The 22,996-nt window shown below is 34.9% G+C and overlaps 1 protein-coding gene across 2 annotated transcripts; it reads left to right on the top strand.

Annotated features, from left to right (window-relative positions):
• The first annotated feature begins 894 nt into the window (after positions 1 to 894).
• LOC115236741 (transcription cofactor vestigial-like protein 4) lies at positions 895 to 18,117 on the top strand. 2 transcript variants are annotated; one of them, XM_029809392.1, is made up of 5 exons: positions 895 to 1,166; positions 7,041 to 7,334; positions 12,943 to 13,107; positions 15,339 to 15,539; positions 16,021 to 18,117. In XM_029809392.1, exons 2-5 carry the CDS (start codon positions 7,277 to 7,279, stop codon positions 16,098 to 16,100), a joined length of 504 nt encoding a protein of 167 aa, XP_029665252.1. In that variant the 5' UTR covers positions 895 to 1,166; positions 7,041 to 7,276; the 3' UTR covers positions 16,101 to 18,117. The 2 variants fall into 2 exon arrangements, with proteins under 2 accessions (XP_029665252.1, XP_029665253.1); XM_029809393.1 differs by lacking the exon at positions 895 to 1,166 and adding an exon at positions 1,435 to 1,673.
• Positions 18,118 to 22,996: the final 4,879 nt, after the last annotated feature.

Below are 22,996 nucleotides of genomic sequence, written 5' to 3'. Positions count from 1 at the left end.
TTTATTCATTATATGTCTTTTTACTTTTAATTATAAAAATAATGATTACAAAGAGAAAAATTTTTTCATGTCATATCTCGACATAATTAAGTATTATCGATTCCGAAAGTATATATGTAATATAACTCTAATTTATATGCATGAATAATCTCTGTTGTATATATTATTGGCTTATACCGCCCCTATAAGTAGAATGACCGCATTTTTTCGTGTACGACTAAGACAACGAGAAGAAAAGTAGGACATTGCCATTTTTGGCAAAAAAAGCAAAGTTAGAAACGAAGTCTTAATTATATGTTCCTTAATTATAATTTTATGTATTTTTATATTTATATTATTAAATCAAAATAATATAGATGACTTTTTTATCGTCAAGTATACACGCGAGTTTGTGTGTGTGTATGTTTACACATGTGAATGTACAACATAATACACCCGTACATCTCGCGCGCGTTTTCTCACGTATGTATAAATATTGCTAAAAATAAAATATAGAACAATGTAAGCGTTAAGCGATACGATTCAAAGTTTTCAAGTTTTAACAGGCCAAGTCAAACAGAGCAAAGTATATACACATATCTACATCTTTAATCATATATATCCAACGAGAGTCTTGTCGCCAACAACGAACATCACCTGGCGATTATACGCGGAGTATTGATATCTTGCGACGAACGTATAATGTATATATATATATATATATATATATACATTATACGTTCGTCGCAAGATATCAATACTCCGCGTATAATCGCCAGGTGATGTTCGTTGTTGGCGACAAGACTCTCGTTGGCGTATTTACAATACCGCGACGCGCAGCGGGCGTCAGTTGGCGGTTTTGCCGTCAGGACGCGACGATCGCGCCGCATACCGCGCATTCCAGCGTAATGCTCGAGCGCGACGAGAGACGGAGGGGTTAGGGGGGTGGACAGCCGAGGCCTGCCTGTCGGTGTCAAACGGGCCGCGCGCGTCCACCCGCCCGCATGCCATTAGATTTTCGTCGTTTTCGATGAAAACGCGTCCTCGCTGGCGGTACGACGCGCCGGCGACGAGGGTGTCGAGCTATCGACGTCACGTTTGACCGAGTGTCAACACACGGCGTAGGAGTGTCACGACGTGAGAATCGCACGAGCCTTCGCAGTGCAGTGCGACGAGTGTGTCCACGGGTGAGTAAAGCATAACACAAACATACGTATATGTACGTACGTACGTACGTGAATATATACACACGTCAAATAAAGCGATACGACGAGACACGACGTGTCGGCGCGAATCTTCCGAAGAATGCGCACATTTTTCTCTCTCTCTCTCTTTCTCGTTATTTTTTTCCCCTCTTTTTTTTTATTCTTTTACGCTATGCCGGATTCCTCTATTGATTCCTCGCGAACGTCGAGAGACGCGCCGCGCGGCGGCGCCGACGACCCGCGCGGAGTAGCGCTCTCGAAGCGTCCGTCGTCGTCGTCATTGTCCTTGTCGACTTCTCACGATAGATATTTTACTCGCGACGTTCGAATAATATAGTCGGCGATCAATTCCCGGCGAGCGAAAATTCGAAAAGTCGGCGCGCGATTGCATGAAGTTGGCTGTTTTCGAAATCACCGACAAAGCGCGCGAGAGAGCCGACAGAGCGCCCGTCTCTTCGTCATCGTGTTTGTCAAGGAATTTCACAGCAGGTATATATATATATATATGTATTTACCGATTTCGCGCACGCACACTTTTTGTCCTTCGAAAAAAATCATCGTGTCGTAAGAAAATAATTCCGAGACCCCGACGAGCGTGCGAGTTGACATTTCGCTCGCTTTTAGAGTTTTTGTGGCAAAATCGCGTTTTGCATGATTGACGCTCGAGAATCATTGACGTCGACGAGAATAATCGTTTGTTTCAAAAAAACCATATCACATATTGCAAGTCGATACATAAAGAGAAATGCAAGACTCGGCACATATCCGGCGTAAGATATACCAAATTCCACGGCGTTGTTATTCGCACGAGAAGGGAGTATCAGCGTTTCAAAATGGTTTACGACGTTTGTATTTTTCGGGGAGAAGTGCATTCCGCAACGTTGGAATTTACCGCGGAATTCGCGAGCTCGTCTTATCTGCACGTTCGACGAATTCGAAGCGGAGTTTGAACGAAACTCGTCGAAACCGGTATCGTTTGAACGAGATCGGATTTCTTGCGCGAAAATAATTTTTACGTTTGTTCACGATCATTTGCATTTGATACAATTTATCTCGCGTTTGCATATTTTTTTATATTTTTCTAGACTTTTTTATTTAATATTATATCTCGTTTCATTTCCATTCGAAAACGAGCGTGTTGCGTCAACTCCGTTTTGAATGCGTAAAGTGTAGAAAGTACACGCGACGCGGAGAAATCTATATAAAGGATTAAATTTGCGGGACTGATATTTTTATTCTTTCCCCCAAAAATTAGCGTAAATGTTTTTTTTATTATTAATCTGTCGGATATTTTTGTAGAAAATTGACCATACATATAATTACGTCAAATTTTTCAAAACATTATTCTATTTTTAATAACAATGGAAATAAAATACGCTCTTTATGTTGTACATATATGTAATTTTATATATTCACTTTCTTATATTATATAGTTTTTATTGTATTTTTACGTTCTGTAATAAAATTATAACATCCGAATATATTCGAGCAAATCAGAGAAAAGTGATATTTGACGTTTCATATGCGGCGTGTAAAAGTTCGGCGGAACATGCTCGCGTTTGGAATTCCATCGAGTGCGTCGAACTTTTCTCGGATGATTATACTGATCTTTGTTTGGGGAAAAGCGATCGTTATTACATTGGAATACTGATTTTACGCGAACAGCCAAATGGATCTCTTTAGGAATTTATATAGAAGGACCCTGACTATTTCTTTGTGTTTGAATTTCCTTGCAGCTGTTCAGTATATTTCTTTGTGTTCTGAGGATTTTCTTTTGCAGGTGTACGATAATCAAAATTTTTGAAGTTTTATTGTAATCTTTTTGTCCCCCCTGTCGTAATAAAATTATAATTCTTAACACATGAGGTCATGATGACAGTTCATTTATCGCAATGTTGTTATCATATTATATGTTGGATAACAGTCCCGATTTATTAATCTTAAAGTTTACAAATTGAGATTTGTGTAATCTGGAAAGAAATCTTTCGTCGTTTTTTTAACGAATATTTGTGCAGAAAATATTTGTGATTGTGAAATATTATGTTTTTATTATATTCATTTTTTTTTACTTTTTTTAGATATACTTCGAATAAAATGTACATTTATTTGTATAAATTATATGTTGTATATAACTGTATTTACACACACATTTTTGTTTTATTTAAGATAAATACTTAAAAATAAAAATTAAAGTTAATGAAAATTATATTTAAAATGTCGCAAACAAATCAAAGGAATAATTAAGATAGCGGATTTAAATGTATAGATAGAGTATTGAAATTTTAGATAATTCTCACTCGAATCAATTTTTTTTCGCGGATTCGTCAACGAGAATGTTCGACGAGGAATCTCGATCGGCGGTTTCGAGTTCTGGCGTTCTCGAGCTCCGCAGTCGCGTGTATAATCGCCCGCATACCACGTGCTATTCAGTGCGTATATATATGTACGCATATATACAGGGTGTGTGCACAGTTACAGATTATGAATCCATGAATTTGGAATCAATTTTTCTTTAGCGGAAACTTTGTAAGGTCTTATATTGCAAGAGTTTATGATTTTTAATATTAATGAATTCAATTAAATTATTATTAATCGTCGAATCAAAAACACAATCCGAAAAAGATAAGTGTCTTTCAATCGCTAAAAATAAATTATACATGTATCCTTATATTAGCGGTGTTAAATAGCTGCTTAATATTGCATTATAGCTTTGTAATTCTAAATTTAGAATCGTATTAATATAACTTTTATTAAATAAGCTTATTTATAATTAAATAGAAAAAAGTATTTGCCATATATTGTATAAGCGGGTCCAGTGTTTGCGTTCATGAAATTTGAAAGCTATATAAACGTTTCGATATTGATAGCATTTCTTCTAGTGTTTTATAGAGATACTAATGCTTAGACACCCTATGTATTTATTCGATCGAATCTTCGGCCGAGATAACACGTCGCGTGGGAATTCGCCGATCGAGTGATTAGAGTGGCGTGCGTGATGTTAGTCGAAGGCGCGAAGATTCACCGTTCTCTCTGTGGCTCACACACGCCGTTAATTTAACACACGTTCTGGCTAATTAAATTAAATTAAATATACAATTTAAATTTTTACGGTCATAACTTAGATCTGCGCGAGAATAGAGAGAAAACTCAAGTTTTTCTTTTATATTCTATATATTTTAGTATAAATATACTTTTAACAGTTTAAATTTTATCTAATTTTATCCCCAAATTTATATATCTTTTTCATAAATATAATTTTTAATATTTATTTATATATTTCTAATTTAAACATGATTTTCATTTCTTTTCTGTGATTTTTATTTAGCTTGTACTAATTGTTATAAATTGCAGAATGCACATAATACTAGAGATCAGAGATAATATAAGTATTAAAATCAGTTATTTTCACGACAAAGAGAATGTAATTGAAAGAAAATCTCCATAAATTTCAAAAATATAATCACAGAGAATTACAAAATAATATATTAAAAAAATAAAATTTTTTCCTGAATAAATGAGATCGGAAAAATTGAGAAGGATAAAGTAAAATGTTTAAAACGTTATGTATCGAAATTGTAAATTTTGCGTATTTAGAATTTTAAAAGTTTTACGTGCCTGAATTCCGATCTCTCTTACATCAATTCGTGTTTATAAATGCGGTTATAAATCGCATGTATGCAACGTCATTTCGTATAAATGACGTTACATACATGCGATTTTTGCATGCACGCGATACACTTTATTTAGGCCATCCTTTCGTTTAAATAGCACGGCAGCTGAGACGACGCGTGATTCATAAAACGTTTACACTATGCGTTACTCGTAAAAAAAGAAACGGGAGGAAGGGGCACGGCCGAGGAACGGCACGCCTTTGTAAAAACCAGATTCATCCTCAACCTTATCTCGTTGTTTTATCACGCGAGGAACTCCACAAACATACGACACGCGCGGAATCGGGCGGTGTCTCGTAGAATTCTTTTGAAGAGATGGCAAACTTGAAGAAGTTGGCACTAATAATTTACACAATTTAGATTTGTAAAAGTTGATAATAATTAATAATTAACATAAATCAGTAAAATAATAGTTGGCAAGCAAAATAATAATTAATAATTCTCGAGTTGGGAATTTATAATCTTTAAATATCAAATGTTAATATTTCTTTTAATGCTGGATATTTTAAAAATTTGCTTTTATTTCCTTATTACGATCTTTTTATTCTATTAATGGAATTACGCACTTTATTTCTTAGTCGGAAATTAAAAATATATTTTAACGAATTAAAGGAATAAGAAAGGGAAAATGAAATTGTTTCATTTCTATCAGTTTGCACAAAATGCACGGTTCTTTGGAAAGAACAAGAAGAAAAGGCTAAAATACCGAAAAGAGAGTAATGTATGGAGCGGAAGGGAGGCGGATAAAAGGTTGTTTATATTGTTATGATAGAATCGTGATGTCGACCGTACGGTAGTGTTGCGAGAAGTGGGAAAAGCATGCGAGGAGGATGGTAAGGAATGAGAGAGGCCGTGATACAAGTAGCGAGGGGCTCGAACTAGCAATCAACAATTCTCTTTTCCTTCTCACAAATCCGAAAATCCGAACTATTTCTCTGTTTAAAATAAAAGCGAACATCGGAAATGACTATATACTAGACTTCTTTTTTGTTTTACATCAAAAAAGATTTCAGAAAACGAAATTCATAAATTATTAAAAGTATTATGTTTTCGAAGTTTATATACGTGTGTATAGGAATCTAAAAAAATCAGTAGAAATCTTAATCTAGAGATTGTAATATTGATGTAAATTACATATCGCATACAAAGTGTTTCCTAAAATATATAATTTAATCAAATTTTACTAATTCATTATGCTAATTATAACGATGCAAATGCATTCTTTCCGAATTTCATTGAAAATTGTATATTAATGAGAAATCGTGAAACACACGTAAATGTTTATTGTTTATTACATGCATATTTTATAACAGTAATAACGATAATATACCGTGTTTTAATATTTAAGTGATGTACACTAACACTGCCATTTCTATTCTATACTATTTTCTATATTTATATCTTTGCATTTTTCAGAAGAATATCAGATAATATTTGCATATTTGTCGAGTTATTTAGACGTTGGCTTTTTTTCATTAATGTAGAACTGTCAAATGTTTGTAACTTGAAAAGAATGTATAAGCATATAAGAAATGTATATCAGTAAAGTTTGACTAAAAATCTCGAGCAACAAATGGAAAATAAATTCGAAAATGATCATAATTTGCCAGTAGAAAGTTTCTAAATATTTTTCATTATAAACATCTGTAGCAATCTTCTAAATATTTTTTAAACGTTTTAAGCGTTAATAATTAAGAAAATAACAATAAAAAAAGAATGCAATTAATTAGGGACTTGATATCAGGAGACTTAATATAAAAAAAAGAATGAACTATCAGTATCAATTGCATTATTTAATAATCGCTAAAGAAAAATCGATTCTTAAGTGGTCAAGGAATATATCATTAGAAATGTCATTATAACACCATATATTTAATTAAAACGATTATCAATCGATATTTGATTGATTCTATTTTGCGCGAACGTGTCGATCCTGCCGCTAAGTACGTGGCACGCGAGAAGAGAGATCCCGCGTAAGAAGGAGAGAGAGAGAGAGAGAGAGAGAGAGAAAGAGCATTGCGGGGGTGGGGAGTCCCACGAGAGGAGGAGAGGTGTTGGCGGTGAGGAGTCCGCATTCCACAGACAATGTCACGTTTTTTAATCCCCGTTTTACTTTATTTGCGCCGCCTTCGCGGTCACGAGGAAGGCCCCAAACAGTTATAGTTCGACTTCTGTCCCTATACAGAGAGCGCCTTCTTTCGCGACGTGGAAGCAGACGAGGACAAGGACGACGTATCCTTGCCGCGAAGACAGCGACGAAGGAAGCAACTCTACGCAGTGGAGCAAAGTGAGAATTCGCGAACCGCTGTCAGGGTACACGCGAATTTCGTGCGGGGGTGACACCCGAGAGGAGAAGGAGAAGAAGGAGGAGAGGAAAGAAGGAAGAAGTTGGAACAGACGAAACGAAGGAGGAGGGAAGATATGTCCGCTGTCGAGAGTGCCTTGGACGTCCTCTCCAGAGCGGCGACGATGGTGCAAGGTCAGTTTATACTTTTTGGAATATTTTGCGATTCGCGCGAACCTTAGGGCGATCAGAATTTCTAATAACGTGTCTTCTTGTTGAAGTGTCCTTGGCCGTCGAGAGACGAAATTACTCTTATTTTAATCTAGTTTAATATTTGCAATACGTGATTATAAAAAAGTTGATCGTATTTCACTCCATTTATTGTCCTTAAACTTTAAAATTTTAAAGCGAATATAATAATAATTAAATTAAAATATTAAAGTTAATAATTCCTATATTATTCTATTTTATATTATAATTTATTTCAATTACACAAGAGAGAGAAATTATTTCACATTTACAGATGACATAAGAGACATGCTATATAATATTACAACGCGGATAATTTGTAATTAATATATTAAACTCATTCTTAGAATATTAAAAACAAATTTGAAAAAACTTGTGTTTTTTTATTATATAATGATTGTCTTTAAGACAAATAAAGTAACCTGCGCTATAAAATAAAATGCGCATATCCATTAAGTATAAAGTATTAATATATCAATATATCAAGTATCAATATATCATTTTCCAATTTCCCAATCCGAAAATTTCTGTGCTTTATTTGGCTGCGCTTTATTTAAAAATGGAAAATCAAAACGTTTCTAATTTATAATGAAGTCCATTTCTTTTAATTCTGTCATGCTTATTTTCTCAAAAAGATTGCTCCGATCTTTCCTTTTGTCTTTTCCATAAAATTTCAAATTATATGTAAATGATATACTTATGATGGATATGCGGTTTAGCGCGATGTAACGCGATCAAGTTATTCGCGTGAAATGCACAGACTTTAAAAACAGCAACGACTACTTGACATGCTGTCGACATTCCTCGCATAATTCGTTTAATAGTCATTCTATATTTTGCGCGCGTGCACGATGGCGTTAACCAGACTCGTTTGTATGCAAGTTGCGGCGAATCGCCATAGGTATCGCCTATTATTATCGCAGGTGCCTAGTCATAATGCAATATGCCATTACTTGACATAAAAAAAATTTGCGATTGTAACATACTGTTACTATCTCGGTTACAATCCAATCCGCAATCGTATTTATACGGAATCGATCATACGATCGCGGGTGAGCAATCGCATTCTTCGCTTTGTATTCAGTCAGTCCCCTTACGAAATCGTCTTTGCAGAATGATTCGAACGCTTTTGCGCGATTGCTAAAATAAGAAGTACAATAACGAATATATATACGAATATATTTAAGTTATACAATAAAATGTTTGAAATATGTATCTTCAATCTCTAATTGATACTATACTTTGAAAAGTAAATAATGTGTATCTGAAATATATTTTGCCAGATTCGAAATTATATAGATTATTACATTTCTCTGCTAATTAGCAGTACAATTTTTTAATAAAATTTATGTAGCCTGAAAAAGAAACATATATCATAATTAGTATTAATTATATAATGATATATGTAATTAATATTATAAATATTAATAAGATAGTTATTGGTCTGCCGTTTGTCATCACAAGACGATCGTGTAATTCGAATTCTGATTCCATTTATGCTTGTTGAATAATACCTCGAAATGTTGTAACAACGGTTCCGCATAGTCGTCGTTTATAATCGTGCGATTCTGCGTATTGCAGATTAAATACACGTGTTCAGCTCCGCGCGTGAATGCGCATTTGCTGATCTTGAATTTTTATTCTTCGACGGAGTGAGTCCGTCCGTCCTCTGCTTACATCGATACATTTTATCAGAAGGTTTCAAACAAAATATGCATCGGCTGCTTAAATTCTCTATTGCACTTTATACTTTTGTTTCGAATAATAGATCGAATGAATAAAATAATGACTTTATTTATGATACAAATTAAGTAGACCTTCCATACGAATGAATAAATGTTAAGTTGCATGTCACACATATTCTCTTATATTTCTGTCTAATAATATAATTTAATGTATGAATCATGCGATATTATCCGATCTCTCTCTCTTTCTCTCTCTCTCTCTCTCCTTCCTCATAAAATTTTTTTATATTTTTTATAATTTATTTTGTATACAGTGCCCTGTTATCGTTAAAAAAATTATGTGAAAAGTAAGCAACTTTGCGAAAGTCGCGGACTTGGCGACAAAGTCGATGTGCGATAATGATAGTACATGGATATCGAGTGAATTAAAATAAACTCTCTCCGCCGTTATCACGCATTCGTGCGTGCATCGCATCGATGCGCCGGTTTTCTATCGTATATCTCCGTGTATATAAAGGGTCGTACAAAATTGCTCGTTCTATCATCCATGTGGTCTTCGACTTAAGGATTCGATCTTCTTAATAAAATCATATTTTAATTGTTTTTTAAAACAATTACATATCTGCAATATTATGTGTGCGATAACATTTTAGAATTTTTTTTACTTATTAATCGCACCACAGTATTTTTTATTTTTACATTTGACTCGCCTAAAAATGTGTTAGAGATATAAATATCGTAAACAGGATGGATTTCGAGTGTTTTTAGTATATTTTTATCATTTTATCAGATCTCTTAAATAATCAATGGATGTTAATGTGCGAATCTTTTGATCTCGGCACACCCAGTATGCTGCACGAGAGAGAAAGAAAAAGATAGAGAGGCCGAGAGAGAAAGCAACAAGAGAATCGAGTTGGTTTTGCGCGCTCGTTCGTAGTATCCACCTTACAAATACACACTTAAATTCGCGATGTATCCGTGCAAGATACCCCCGCTATACATTTGTACATGTATATACGCGAGTCAGAGTATTTGTATGCGTAAAAAGCAACCTCCTTCGGTTCCACGTGGATGGCGAGAGGGGAGAATGCGGTGAACGACGAACCGAGGAGGCGGCGGTGGATGAATGAATGAATCTTAAGACAGTCATGAGAGAGACGCATCCACGAAACCGCGAGCGTGCCTTTGAGAGGGACGCGCGTTTTGAAGGACTTCGCGGCTTCTCCTCATCGTCGCCGTTGTCGTGGTCCTGGGCATTGTGCGCACTTCGTGATTGCACTCCTCGATTGTGAACCTCTTTCTCGCAGCTTCTCTCCGCGAATGCGCGTCTCACTCTCTCGGAGCTCCTGCGTTTTGTGGCTTTTTCGCGTTTTATCTCGTACTCCCAATATATATATAATCCTCGCCTTTTTCTTCGTTTCTCTGATTTTGCCTGTTGCTTTCTTCTTACTTCCAATTATTCTCAACTCTTCACGTGATCTTTTCTTTGATATTTTGATCGTTTTGCACCGCTTCGACCATTCTGTGATCGTCGTGATTGGCCGTCTTCAAGAACAAAGATACTTTGCGTGATACTTTGAGTTTGTAAAAATTTTGGAAAAAAAGGAAAAAGTGATCAGTGCACAAACGAATTTATTTAAGAATGGGATTTTTAATGTGGAAATTGTATCGTAATTTTTTTTCATCTCGAAGATGAAAGTGACAAAGTGCTTCGAAAAATACGTCAAGCGATATGTCTTCTAAAAAGTTTTAATTAAAAGTTATTTTTTTGCTACACTTTTTATACATCAAATTTAAGTAAAAATTATTCTAAAAACTGTTGTAACTTTATCGAAAAATTTTGAAGAGTATAAAAAAAGCTGTTTTGAAGAAGCTTCTCCGAATAAACCGAAATCTCGATTCGAGGAAAGAATATAACTCCGTACAATACGTCCGAAGAACAATAAACTTTCACGGTGACTCTGCTCGTCGGAAGATCAATCACTTTCGATCTCTCGTAAGGAAAGGCGGTCCCCTTAATTTGACTCGCTTTTGCAATTAATGCTCTCAAGGCCGATAACATGGAGATTTCATCCAAGAGACGGCGCCTCTGGCAACCGTGGCGTAACATCGACAGTCTTCGACTGATTTGCAAATCGGAAGGTATGTTACTCTATAGAACGCGATAGAAAATAAAAGAGAACTCTGAAAAAGTCTAGAAAATGATGCAAATTAAAAGAAACATAATCCCAGAAAGTTTAAAATTGAGTTCAATAATAAATTAGAGATGTTTCTTTGCCGCGTTCAGGACTAATCGGGTCTCTAGCGAAGAGATTTGATGTACAGTATAATTTTAAAAGAACTAACAATTAATAATATATAAATTTAGACGTTGAATGAATGTTCAACTATTTTGTCTCTTATGTTAAATTTTGGAGAGTTTTGATAATCTCGATTCATTCGCTGGATAGAGCCAGCTATATTCTATAATTTGGCGATAAAGGTACAAGAGTCATATGCTCGTTTGTTAATTATCGGCGGGATTGATTGAGAAGTCAACCGACTCGCAGACGGAGGAAACCCTCTCGCCCCGCTCATCTCTTCGGTCCATTCATCTTTTCCCTACGCGCCTCTAAACCAGTTTCAACATCTTCCTGACGATCCTCTCACGACTATTAGGCACTTCCTGCCCATCCTGGGAACCGGACTCGTTTTTATCACCCTCCTCCTTCGTCCTCCTTTTCTTCCTGCTTCTTCTCTATCGATTGCAGGGAAGGGTTGTTGTTAGATCGGTTTTCCAATTCTAGATACCTCGTCGCGAGGAAATGGGCGACCTTCGGCGATTTTATAAATTTCAATCTATAATGGAACTTATTACAAGGATACGCCAAGAATTTTGAATTTCATTTTTCTCATGACGTAAACAAAATGACGCCAAAAAATTACATCCCGTGTAAAATATAAAAAATAAACATAAAGAGAGAAAGCTCACCGAAAGGTTCAGTATTGTATTTGCCGGTACTGAAGAAAAAACCATATAGGTATCGAAAGAAGAAAGATTTATGAAGGTTCGACCGTGAAACTATCATTACTTTTTCTAATCCGACTTACACTAACAATAAGTTTTCGCAATTAAGTTTCGGCAATATTCTCGCATCCGGTAGCGATGTTATATATATATATATATATATAACATTTTATTATGTATTGAAATAACCAATCTATTTTGTTTACGCGACTCCAAGCTGCTTTAAAGATATATACATATCGTGCTTTTCATTTAACATATGAAATGTATCGAATGTTGATATCATTGATGTGTGATACGCCGATAAAGTTTGTTCGTCTCTTTCTTACGTTTATATTGATTTATATATATATATGTGTTCTTTATTACCTTCAAGTATATTTACAACCGGTGTTTTCTTATAGCTCATCTGTCGTTACCCTCGCTTTCACCCTGTATTTGTAGTAATACGCATGCGTGGCATTCCTCTTCCGTTTCACAGTAAGACGAAACAAAGTGTCAGGAGAAAAAATAAGTCAGTGTTTCTCGAAAGTTTAGAATCGTACGTAACGTCTCGTGCACACCCTCGCTTTAGAATTGTACGTATTGTCTCGTGCTATAATCCTATTCTCTCGACTACGAATTATCTTGTATTACTTGAAGCAAGACGAATCCAAGGAACGTAGGAGGAATTCGATTCGGAGTAGTGAATATATCAGTGGCACGAAAATTACAGCAGACCGAGTGTGATCGATATAAGATTCAAGGAATAACATAAGATTTGAAAAATCCATCTTGATCATCTCTTCATCGCTGGTACAATCATCGAGTCGTTAATCCATGTGCATTCACAGTAGCATCTTCGGTGCTTTGTGTGTTGCAGAGGAGAGACCGAAAACGACGAATCTACATCGGAAGCCGAGCAGCGCGTGGCGCAAGGAGCGTAGGAAAGATCCGATTCAGAGCGAAGCGTTGGATATGTCGGCGGCGCGGCAGCATCATCACCATAGCAGGCCGAGTGTGATTGTCCCGACCATACCGCAATCCGGTAAGCATTGCTGAAGAAGCATTGCTTTTCTCACCTAAAAGAGAAAAAGATATTAGTAAAAGATCAGTTACACACACCAAAAAGAAAGAATGTTTCGTGTTGGATTATAAAATTCTCCAACTGACAAAAGACAAGGATACCATTTTTTAATTTAATAATATATAAATTTAGACGTTGAATGAATGTTCAACTATTTTGTCTCTTATGTTAAATTTTGGAGAGTTTTGATAATCTCGATTCATTCGCTGGATAGAGCCAGCTATATTCTATAATTTGGCGATAAAGGTACAAGAGTCATATGCTCGTTTGTTAATTATCGGCGGGATTGATTGAGAAGTCAACCGACTCGCAGACGGAGGAAACCCTCTCGCCCCGCTCATCTCTTCGGTCCATTCATCTTTTCCCTACGCGCCTCTAAACCAGTTTCAACATCTTCCTGACGATCCTCTCACGACTATTAGGCACTTCCTGCCCATCCTGGGAACCGGACTCGTTTTTATCACCCTCCTCCTTCGTCCTCCTTTTCTTCCTGCTTCTTCTCTATCGATTGCAGGGAAGGGTTGTTGTTAGATCGGTTTTCCAATTCTAGATACCTCGTCGCGAGGAAATGGGCGACCTTCGGCGATTTTATAAATTTCAATTTTCTCATAACGTAAACAAAATGACGCCAAAAAATTACATCCCGTGTAAAATATAAAAAATAAACATAAAGAGAGAAAGCTCACCGAAAGGTTCAGTATTGTATTTGCCGGTACTGAAGAAAAAACCATATAGGTATCGAAAGAAGAAAGATTTATGAAGGTTCGACCGTGAAACTATCATTACTTTTTCTAATCCGACTTACACTAACAATAAGTTTTCGCAATTAAGTTTCGGCAATATTCTCGCATCCGGTAGCGATGTAATATATATATATATATATATAACATTTCAATTCAAATTGTGATATAAAGTCTCGATATTGAAGAAAGTTGATAGATTCACTGGTAAAGTCTTGATGTAATTTCTTTTGGCAACGTTATTACAATTTTATAAGAAAGGTGGAATAAAACGCTTTAACGCTGAAACCGAGATGTAATTATAGAGCAACTCCAACACTCAATATTTACAGAAGAAAATTAAATTAATTATTAAGAAAGCAAATAAATAATAAAATCTTTCTTTTAATTTGTAATATAATTTTATTTAATTAATGAGATTATTAAAATGGAATATTTTTAAAAATCTGATTGATTGTAAAAAGATATGACTGTCATTTCTCTGATTGTAAGGATAAGAAAAGATCATCTGCGCAAACGATAAAGATTATTGCCTTATCGTCATTATATAATCTATTGGTATAGATCGTATAAATAATAAATTTATTGTTGTCTTCGCGCTGTCCGGTATTTTTACCGAACTGTTTCCGACTAACAACGGATATTTTGACGATGTCGTTAAGCATCTCGCATCCCTGAGGTCCTATTGTCGTCATAGGGATGCCTGCGTTCCATGACAATGCAATGCCCGCTGCACCGAAATATCGTGCAGATGTGAGGCCACTTTCAATGGGAATATACGGTTAATCCCGACAGCATTCTTTCGTGCTTGCAGGCTTTCCTGAAACATTAATCCTCGTATTAGTCATGAATGGAATTAACACGATGACGAATAATCCGAACTATATCATAACGACGCTAGATAGATCTATTATTCATAGATGTTGATTTTAAATATTTCATATGCTCTGTTAGAAATTATTAATAAATATTATTTAAGAAGTTTAAACATGATTAAAATATGCATAATTAATATTATTAATATATAAATATTAATATGATATTAATATATATTGTCTCCGAATTTATATCTCAAATATCGGAAATAATAGATTTTTTTTATACATTTTAAAAAAGATGCTGTAATTTAAAGATTTTATTGAAATTTACCGAATTATTTCTTTATATGTTCTCGCGAGGTTTTTATCTTTTATTCTAAATCTTTTTCTGAATTTGTGTGATTTATATGTATTAACTATAATCACATATAAATATTACATAATTAAATACACACATACACACATATATATATATATATAAATGCATATAATAGAACATATATTATTAAATAATTACATATAAATAGTAAAAATGTTGCAAGTAATGTCAACGTAACATAAATTTTACTTGCCGCTGCCAAAAACGCTATTTATTTGGAGTTAATTAACGAAAGGGATTCGTATTTTTGTTTAGGCACTACGATCGAGGACACGGCGGAGACGCCTACGCCGACGGCGATGCCTACTGCGGCGAGTGGACAGAGGACCGGCATCAGGACGGCGGGTGGTGTCAGCGATCCTGCGATCGACGAGCATTTCAAGCGGTCATTGGGCCCGAAAGAGTACGCGGCCGTCTTTAATGCCACTAATACCGACAAGGAAACCGGCCTGAGCGGTAAGTATATATTAAAAATTTATCTGCACGCGAAAAGGGAGTATAAGGATAGATAGATAGATACAACACTCTAAATCCAGCCTTGAGTCAACCATGGATGATGGTATTTTCAATGGTCCAGGCTAGACTTTATCTGGATTCAATTTATTGGCTTATTACTTATGAAATGCGATTTTTACATTAATTCTCTATTGGCACGTTTGATTTACAAAAAAGAATAAGATATCTACGAAATTAAACAATTTTTTGTGATATTTTTCTTATTTAACAAAAAGGTATTTTTATAATCTCGATTCGATTAAATAAGTAGGAAATTGATTATTTTCGCGCGTTTTATAAAAATGTTTCATAAAAAAGTCAAAGTTAAAGAATATGTGATATGCAAATAGACCAAATAAAACTGTTTGGATCCAGTCTGTGTCGGATTAGTTCCCTTGATGGTCTAGACTGGACCAATCTGTCTTATATATTCTTTGCGTAGTTGATGATCATTTTGCGAAAGCTCTCGGCGAGACCTGGACGAGGCTTAAGGCGATCAATCGAAGCAAGGAATCCACCTAACCACCGGAGAAATTCGTCAGGAATCTTATCGTCGTTCTCGTTGTCGTCCTCGTTGTCGCTTGACGACCATCGTAACCCATTCGGGTGAAATCGTTCCAATCTTGCTCGTTAATTATGCACTAGCGATAAGTCATTACCGATAAGAATTAACTGCATTCGCGCCTGTACTCGAAGAGTCCGCACATTGAAGAAAAGCTGAAATTATAAGAGTTTTTAAATAAAAGTTGAGCTGAAACGTCGAGAGCTGAATTGTCAGGCGGTACAACCTGTTACTGTGCACTCCCTTAGAATTGGATTTCTATATCAATACTCGACATTTGAAAAGATATAAGTTAAAAATGTTAAAACATGACAGATCAAAGTCGAAAGTATATGGACTAAATATTAAATACTTTCTTAAAAATATTGACTCACTTTTATGTGAATTACATCTTTTGTTAATAAAATTACATTATTCGCTTATAGATTTGAAATCGACCGACATCTATTCCTTTTCTTTTATTAACTGGCAAAATTATGACTTATATTCTTTTTTTCACATCGGACTCTTTCGTAAAACATTTTGTTTTAATTGGTACGTACTGCGCCGTATAAGGAGGGTATCAAGTGTCCTTGATCTTCTTGCTTTTCAACTGGATGCTCGATGTCGTTGCTTTTTCGTCAGACATGCGAAATAAGAAGACATTGGGAAGGCTGGTCCGCTGTGCGCTACATTTTCTACGGTGAGTGCATTGCGTGAACGAATTTGATATTGTTGTATATAAGCACGTACTCCCTTACTACGCCATCGCCACAGTCATTACCGTATAGTTCCAAGTTGTGTATGAATATAAAATTATTTATTATAATGTTTCATATATTCCTCGCAAAATACGAAGTTTATATATATGTACACACACACAACACATACATATGTATGTATGTATACAGAATGTCCTATATAAATAGGGTACAAACCGATATTTTTTTTTTCTTGTCAAAAAATAAGCTATTTTTTTTTGTTGAGAAAATTGCCTTTAGTAATTTTTTTCTTTATTATAAAATAAAGTTTTTCGACATCTCTCATTCGCGAACGCAACTACTATTAGAAAGAGTTGGAGTTAGCTGATTTATTTTAGAAAAATATAAATATTAGATTTAATTGTAACAGAATTACCAAAATTCTACACGAAGAATCGAAAAAAAAAACAAATGCACTATTCGCGCCTTAGCTCCTATCTGCCAATTTTCCCACTTAATTGTTCTTATCCTGAACCTATTGCTGTTACTATTAAAAAAATGAGATATCTTGAAAACAATGCATTTCCGGAAATTTTTCCAAAGGAAAAAGATATATGGTAGTACCGGTTTATATTCTACTTATATGTTATCTTCTCATAGGACTTCGTGTATGTATATGTGTGTGTATGTATATAATAATATTTATATAAGTGTGTACGAAAGACTACAACATACACTGAATAACAATGTGATACGTTCCCTCCTAGTATAAATAATTTCAATAAAGTGAACAATATTTTGAAATTCGATCATATACGATTCACTGGACGAATGTCTGATATCTCAATTTTGTTTTTAGAGAGGGCTCTCTTAATTCAGCTAAGAATTGATAAAACTAAGTTAACAAAATTTACAAATTTCGCGCAATTAGTAATTAGAAATATTTTACGAAATGTTTTTTCATGACATTCTTTACATAGTTAATCATAATTATACTACAGGCATATATCTGACGGGCAGAATAGTTTAGACAACTGTGCCACTTAATTTGTCTCAACTAGGGGGATAGGATCATTGTTCATGTCTTGTATATTGTAATAACGACCGTTATACTGGAGGAATGAAACGCGCGCACAAGAGGGTTGGTGAAAAGAGCTGTAATTTAATAATAAGACAGGACATCGCACAAACAACGTATAAATATTACGTCTTCGTATCGGCCGTAATGCCGTACTAGTGGCTGTAAAGATAAAAAAAGAATATGTATAGATATGAAAATGATGTATGAGAAAGATTATATTATAAAATAAAGTTTTTCGACATCTCTCATTCGCGAACGCAACTACTATTAGAAAGAGTTGGAGTTAGCTGATTTATTTTAGAAAAATATAAATATTAGATTTAATTGTAACAGAATTACCAAAATTCTACACGAAGAATCGAAAAAAAAAACAAATGCACTATTCGCGCCTTAGCTCCTATCTGCCAATTTTCCCACTTAATTGTTCTTATCCTGAACCTATTGCTGTTACTATTAAAAAAATGAGATATCTTGAAAACAATGCATTTCCGGAAATTTTTCCAAAGGAAAAAGATATATGGTAGTACCGGTTTATATTCTACTTATATGTTATCTTCTCATAGGACTTCGTGTATGTATATGTGTGTGTATGTATATAATAATATTTATATAAGTGTGTACGAAAGACTACAACATACACTGAATAACAATGTGATACGTTCCCTCCTAGTATAAATAATTTCAATAAAGTGAACAATATTTTGAAATTCGATCATATACGATTCACTGGACGAATGTCTGATATCTCAATTTTGTTTTTAGAGAGGGCTCTCTTAATTCAGCTAAGAATTGATAAAACTAAGTTAACAAAATTTACAAATTTCGCGCAATTAGTAATTAGAAATATTTTACGAAATGTTTTTTCATGACATTCTTTACATAGTTAATCATAATTATACTACAGGCATATATCTGACGGGCAGAATAGTTTAGACAACTGTGCCACTTAATTTGTCTCAACTAGGGGGATAGGATCATTGTTCATGTCTTGTATATTGTAATAACGACCGTTATACTGGAGGAATGAAACGCGCGCACAAGAGGGTTGGTGAAAAGAGCTGTAATTTAATAATAAGACAGGACATCGCACAAACAACGTATAAATATTACGTCTTCGTATCGGCCGTAATGCCGTACTAGTGGCTGTAAAGATAAAAAAAGAATATGTATAGATATGAAAATGATGTATGAGAAAGATTAAAAAAAAATAAGAAAGCGTTTAATTATTCTCACAGAATTACGTTAGTCTCCGCCAACATTCTCTTTCCAAGATCTTCCTTAACTTTTAATCACGCGCACTCGTAAAACGAGAAAACGATCCCGCCTCGCTTCGTCTAGCTTTGCCGAATGCTAAGAAGAGTAGTACTGATTTCTAATGGTGCTAGGAAGTCCAGCTCGTACCCCAGCACGCACAGAAGTCAGTACCTCTACCTTCTTATATGCGCAAAATTCTTTCACTTTCTATCGTCGTAACTGAAAAGCGCGTCGCACACACGGTGAGTTTTCAGATAGGATTATTGCGAAGCCTTATATGAGATATGCTATCTTTCCGGAGAAAGGTCAAGGATCCGCAAAACTAGGATAAACGTCATCGAATGTTACGCGAATCGGATATTTCGAGATCAATATCCAATTTCAAAGATGGGGGATTGATTTCACAGAATGAATATTTACGTCATATCTCTTTAACCCAATTACTCCTTTATCAGACAATAATTACATACCTCCTTTCGCCTCCGAAAACTACGGATTTTAACTGTTTCATCCGGTAAAAGAAAGTGAAGCCGATTACTCTTCGGGATGAATAACACGGAGAACGAGCAAATATGCGTATTCCACGATTATAGATAAAACCGAACGTCTAGGCTTTCTTAAAAACTACACTTTTCCTCCCCGCAACAGGAATTTCCAACTGATGGCAGAAAGGAAAGCCCGTCGATATATTACGAGTGGAAATAATAAGCGAGACTTTCCTTGTTCGAACGTTGTTATTCGTAGGTGGGCCCAGATGGGATGGACTGTCCCAGGAGCGCTCGGATGGCTTCCTATATGCAGGCGGCCTGTTCACTTGCCGTAAAGCAAAGTGGTAACTTAATATTAAAGCTGAATATAAGTATGGTAATTCCATATCGCAGAGTCTAAAGTAAGCCTACACCTTATATTCCGCTCGCTCCTTCTCCCCGCTACCGAGCTCTCAGTCATCTCCGGACTCTGTTTCCCTCTTACTCCGGGATACCTCGAGCGTGATAACGCGACAGGATACTAAATATCGGCTGTTCTCTTTGCTCTAAGTGTAAATTGCCACCGTCCTCTGTCTATTACATAGTCTTCTGTTCTACCACTTGTGATCTCCTTTCATTCCTTTTTGTCCCCTTTCTGTTCCTCCCCTACGCGTACAATAGCGGTTTTTTTCCTTACTCGTCTTTCGACACCCGATTTTCTCGGAATATAATTCGGTATATACCGATAATTATGCAATATAAATTATAACAGTGAGTAGATAAAGAAATATCTATCGCTATACAATTCTCAAACAAGTTTTATTTAATTGTTGCAATTTTTTTTTCAAAAAATATTACGAATAAAATTTTTCTCTATATTAATAGAGATTCAATTTTATTTAGTAATATATATTTACTAATAGATTGTGATATATTTTGAATATTTTTCCAGAATAACGTATTAAATTTCTACCAGTTTTAATTAATTTAAATACATGTCTCGATACAGGATTAATAGTTTTTAAAATGCACGACTATATTCGTGTGATAAATTATATTATTATGTCACAATATATCTTTCTCTCTCTGCTTTTTATTTAGAAAAGCGATTGCGTCGACAAAGCAAGTTTTACCGTTTTATCCATTGTCTTGGAATGATTTTTAACGAAATGAGAGACAGGTGTCCGCAAAGAGCAGCGGCCTTGAGATTAAAGTCGGTTATATTATCATCTACGCATCTTTTTATACATCTCTTTTGCGCATTGTTCATAACGTAGATACTTTTTGAATGTTTTCAAACGATTTAATGTGCATTTTAACTGCGTTAAGTATACTTGATATATGCTATTAATTAAATTTATTTTATTTTATTTGCTTTGTTATCGATTTGCTACTCATAAATTCAAAGAATTATTTTTTCAAAAATATTTATTCCTATTTTGTGTATCACAGGTTATATATATTGATATGTAGGTGAAACCGTTAAAGATATTGCTAGAAATTAAGTAAAGCAATATAAAAAAGTATTTGAAATAACATCCATTTCTTAGAATTTTTGAAAATAATTTTTTTCCAAGTGATTTTTGTCAAATGATGTCGGATTTGTTGGTTGATGTTTGAGAGAGCTTCTACTCCGTACTTTCTGCTCACAGTCTGACTCGCAGTCGGCCAAGGGGTGTGGATAAAGGGGGTAAACTTTCGGGACGCGTCATCCTGGATAATTTATAATTAATTGGGGCGAATGCCTCTCTTGCTTCCGGGACACGCAGCTGGAAATGGGCCAGTAGATCGTGCATTAGAGCAGATGCTCGCGTAAACGCACATTTTCCAACGCACATGCAGGTGTTGCCCGATTGGGAAAGCATATTGACTATAGGAGCGAATCCGATTTTCGTGTATTCTCATGCATCCGAATGTTGCGTTTTTTGTATGTAAATGTTAAAACGAAGGGGAACGCGATAGAAATATATGCCAGATGTTAGAAAGTATGTGATTGAAAACTTTTATGGAAAAAAGTGAAAAAATAAAGTTTTATGTATTATAGAGTTATTTCGATGTCACTATATATAGTGAAACTATTTTTGTGTTACAAAATAAAATCTAAAGTTTTAGTAAAAGTTGAAATTATCTAGTCTAAGAACGCTAATTCTATGTCCGAGACATGACTCTGAAATGCTATCATGCTCAGTTTTCGGGACGTAATAATTTGGAAAATTGTCCATAATTATTTCCAGATTGTATTTCTTTTGTGCATATATGAAGCTGAATTAATGAAAAATAGGGAAACACTAATAGTTCTTATTAATTAAGCGTTATTTACTGGCGCGTTGTAAATAAATTCTGAATTTATCCACCGCTGAAAAGATTGCTATTTTTTTCTAATATTAACTATAACTTTTTTATACACTTCCTTGCAATTATTATCTTCCCCTTTTTCTTTCTCCAAAAACCTAAACATATATTTGTTTTATTCCGAATGCAGAAAGTTCAACTAAAGACAATAAATTTGTGGTCGATTTTTCTGACATTACTCAAATATTTGTCAAGAAATCAACAACTTTCTAACGATTCGTTACAAATAACTTACATAACTCAATCGTCAATCAAGACGAATAAAGAAATTATATTTAAAAGTTCAAAGAACATCAAAGATATAACAGAAACGAAAATCTGTCCTCAGAATGTTTTGTAAAATCGCCCAGCATATGAAATAAATTTTTCGAGTACTTACATGTTGATTGGAGATTATCGATAAACAGGTATCGGACGCCAATCGTGTCTAGTTTATTTATCGTCTCGCGGAGACGCGACACGTTGTTGTTTGTTCATCTGAGGTCTCTCAGGCGTATCTCGTTTCTGAACCAGATCCGGCCGACCGCAGGTCTGGCGTCATTTTTCCGTTTTCTTCTTTTACGTTACCCGCGACGTGTTAACATTGATAGAAGCGAAAAACAAAAAGAAAAAGAGAGAGGAAAAGAAAGAAGTTGCAAGTTATGACAGAGTTGAGAAATAAAGGAGAATAGAATAGAATATATTTCATCTTCTTTCTGAGACCAGCTACCTTGAGACATTGTACGTGCAGAATCGAAAAATATAATGTAATTAAATTGCATTATCAGCGATCAGTTACTCCGTGGATGCTTTGAAGGTGACTTATCGAGATGAAGAAAAAGATAAGAGCGGCTAAAGTAACCAAAGACGTAATGAAATCTGACTCATGACTTAAACAGTAAAAACTGAAAGAGAATAAATGAAACGCGATGATAAAACTAACGATGGAATGTGTAAATATTAATTTTAAGATAATTGAGAATTAATAGAACTGTAGATTCGACAAAGGAGATATACAGGAATATATATATAAAGTTGTAGGG

This window comes from Formica exsecta, unplaced genomic scaffold (assembly GCF_003651465.1).
Source record: "Formica exsecta isolate Colony F162 unplaced genomic scaffold, ASM365146v1 scaffold26, whole genome shotgun sequence".
Lineage (NCBI taxonomy): Eukaryota > Metazoa > Arthropoda > Insecta > Hymenoptera > Formicidae > Formica > Formica exsecta.
This window is presented reverse-complemented; position numbering and strand designations above follow the sequence as displayed.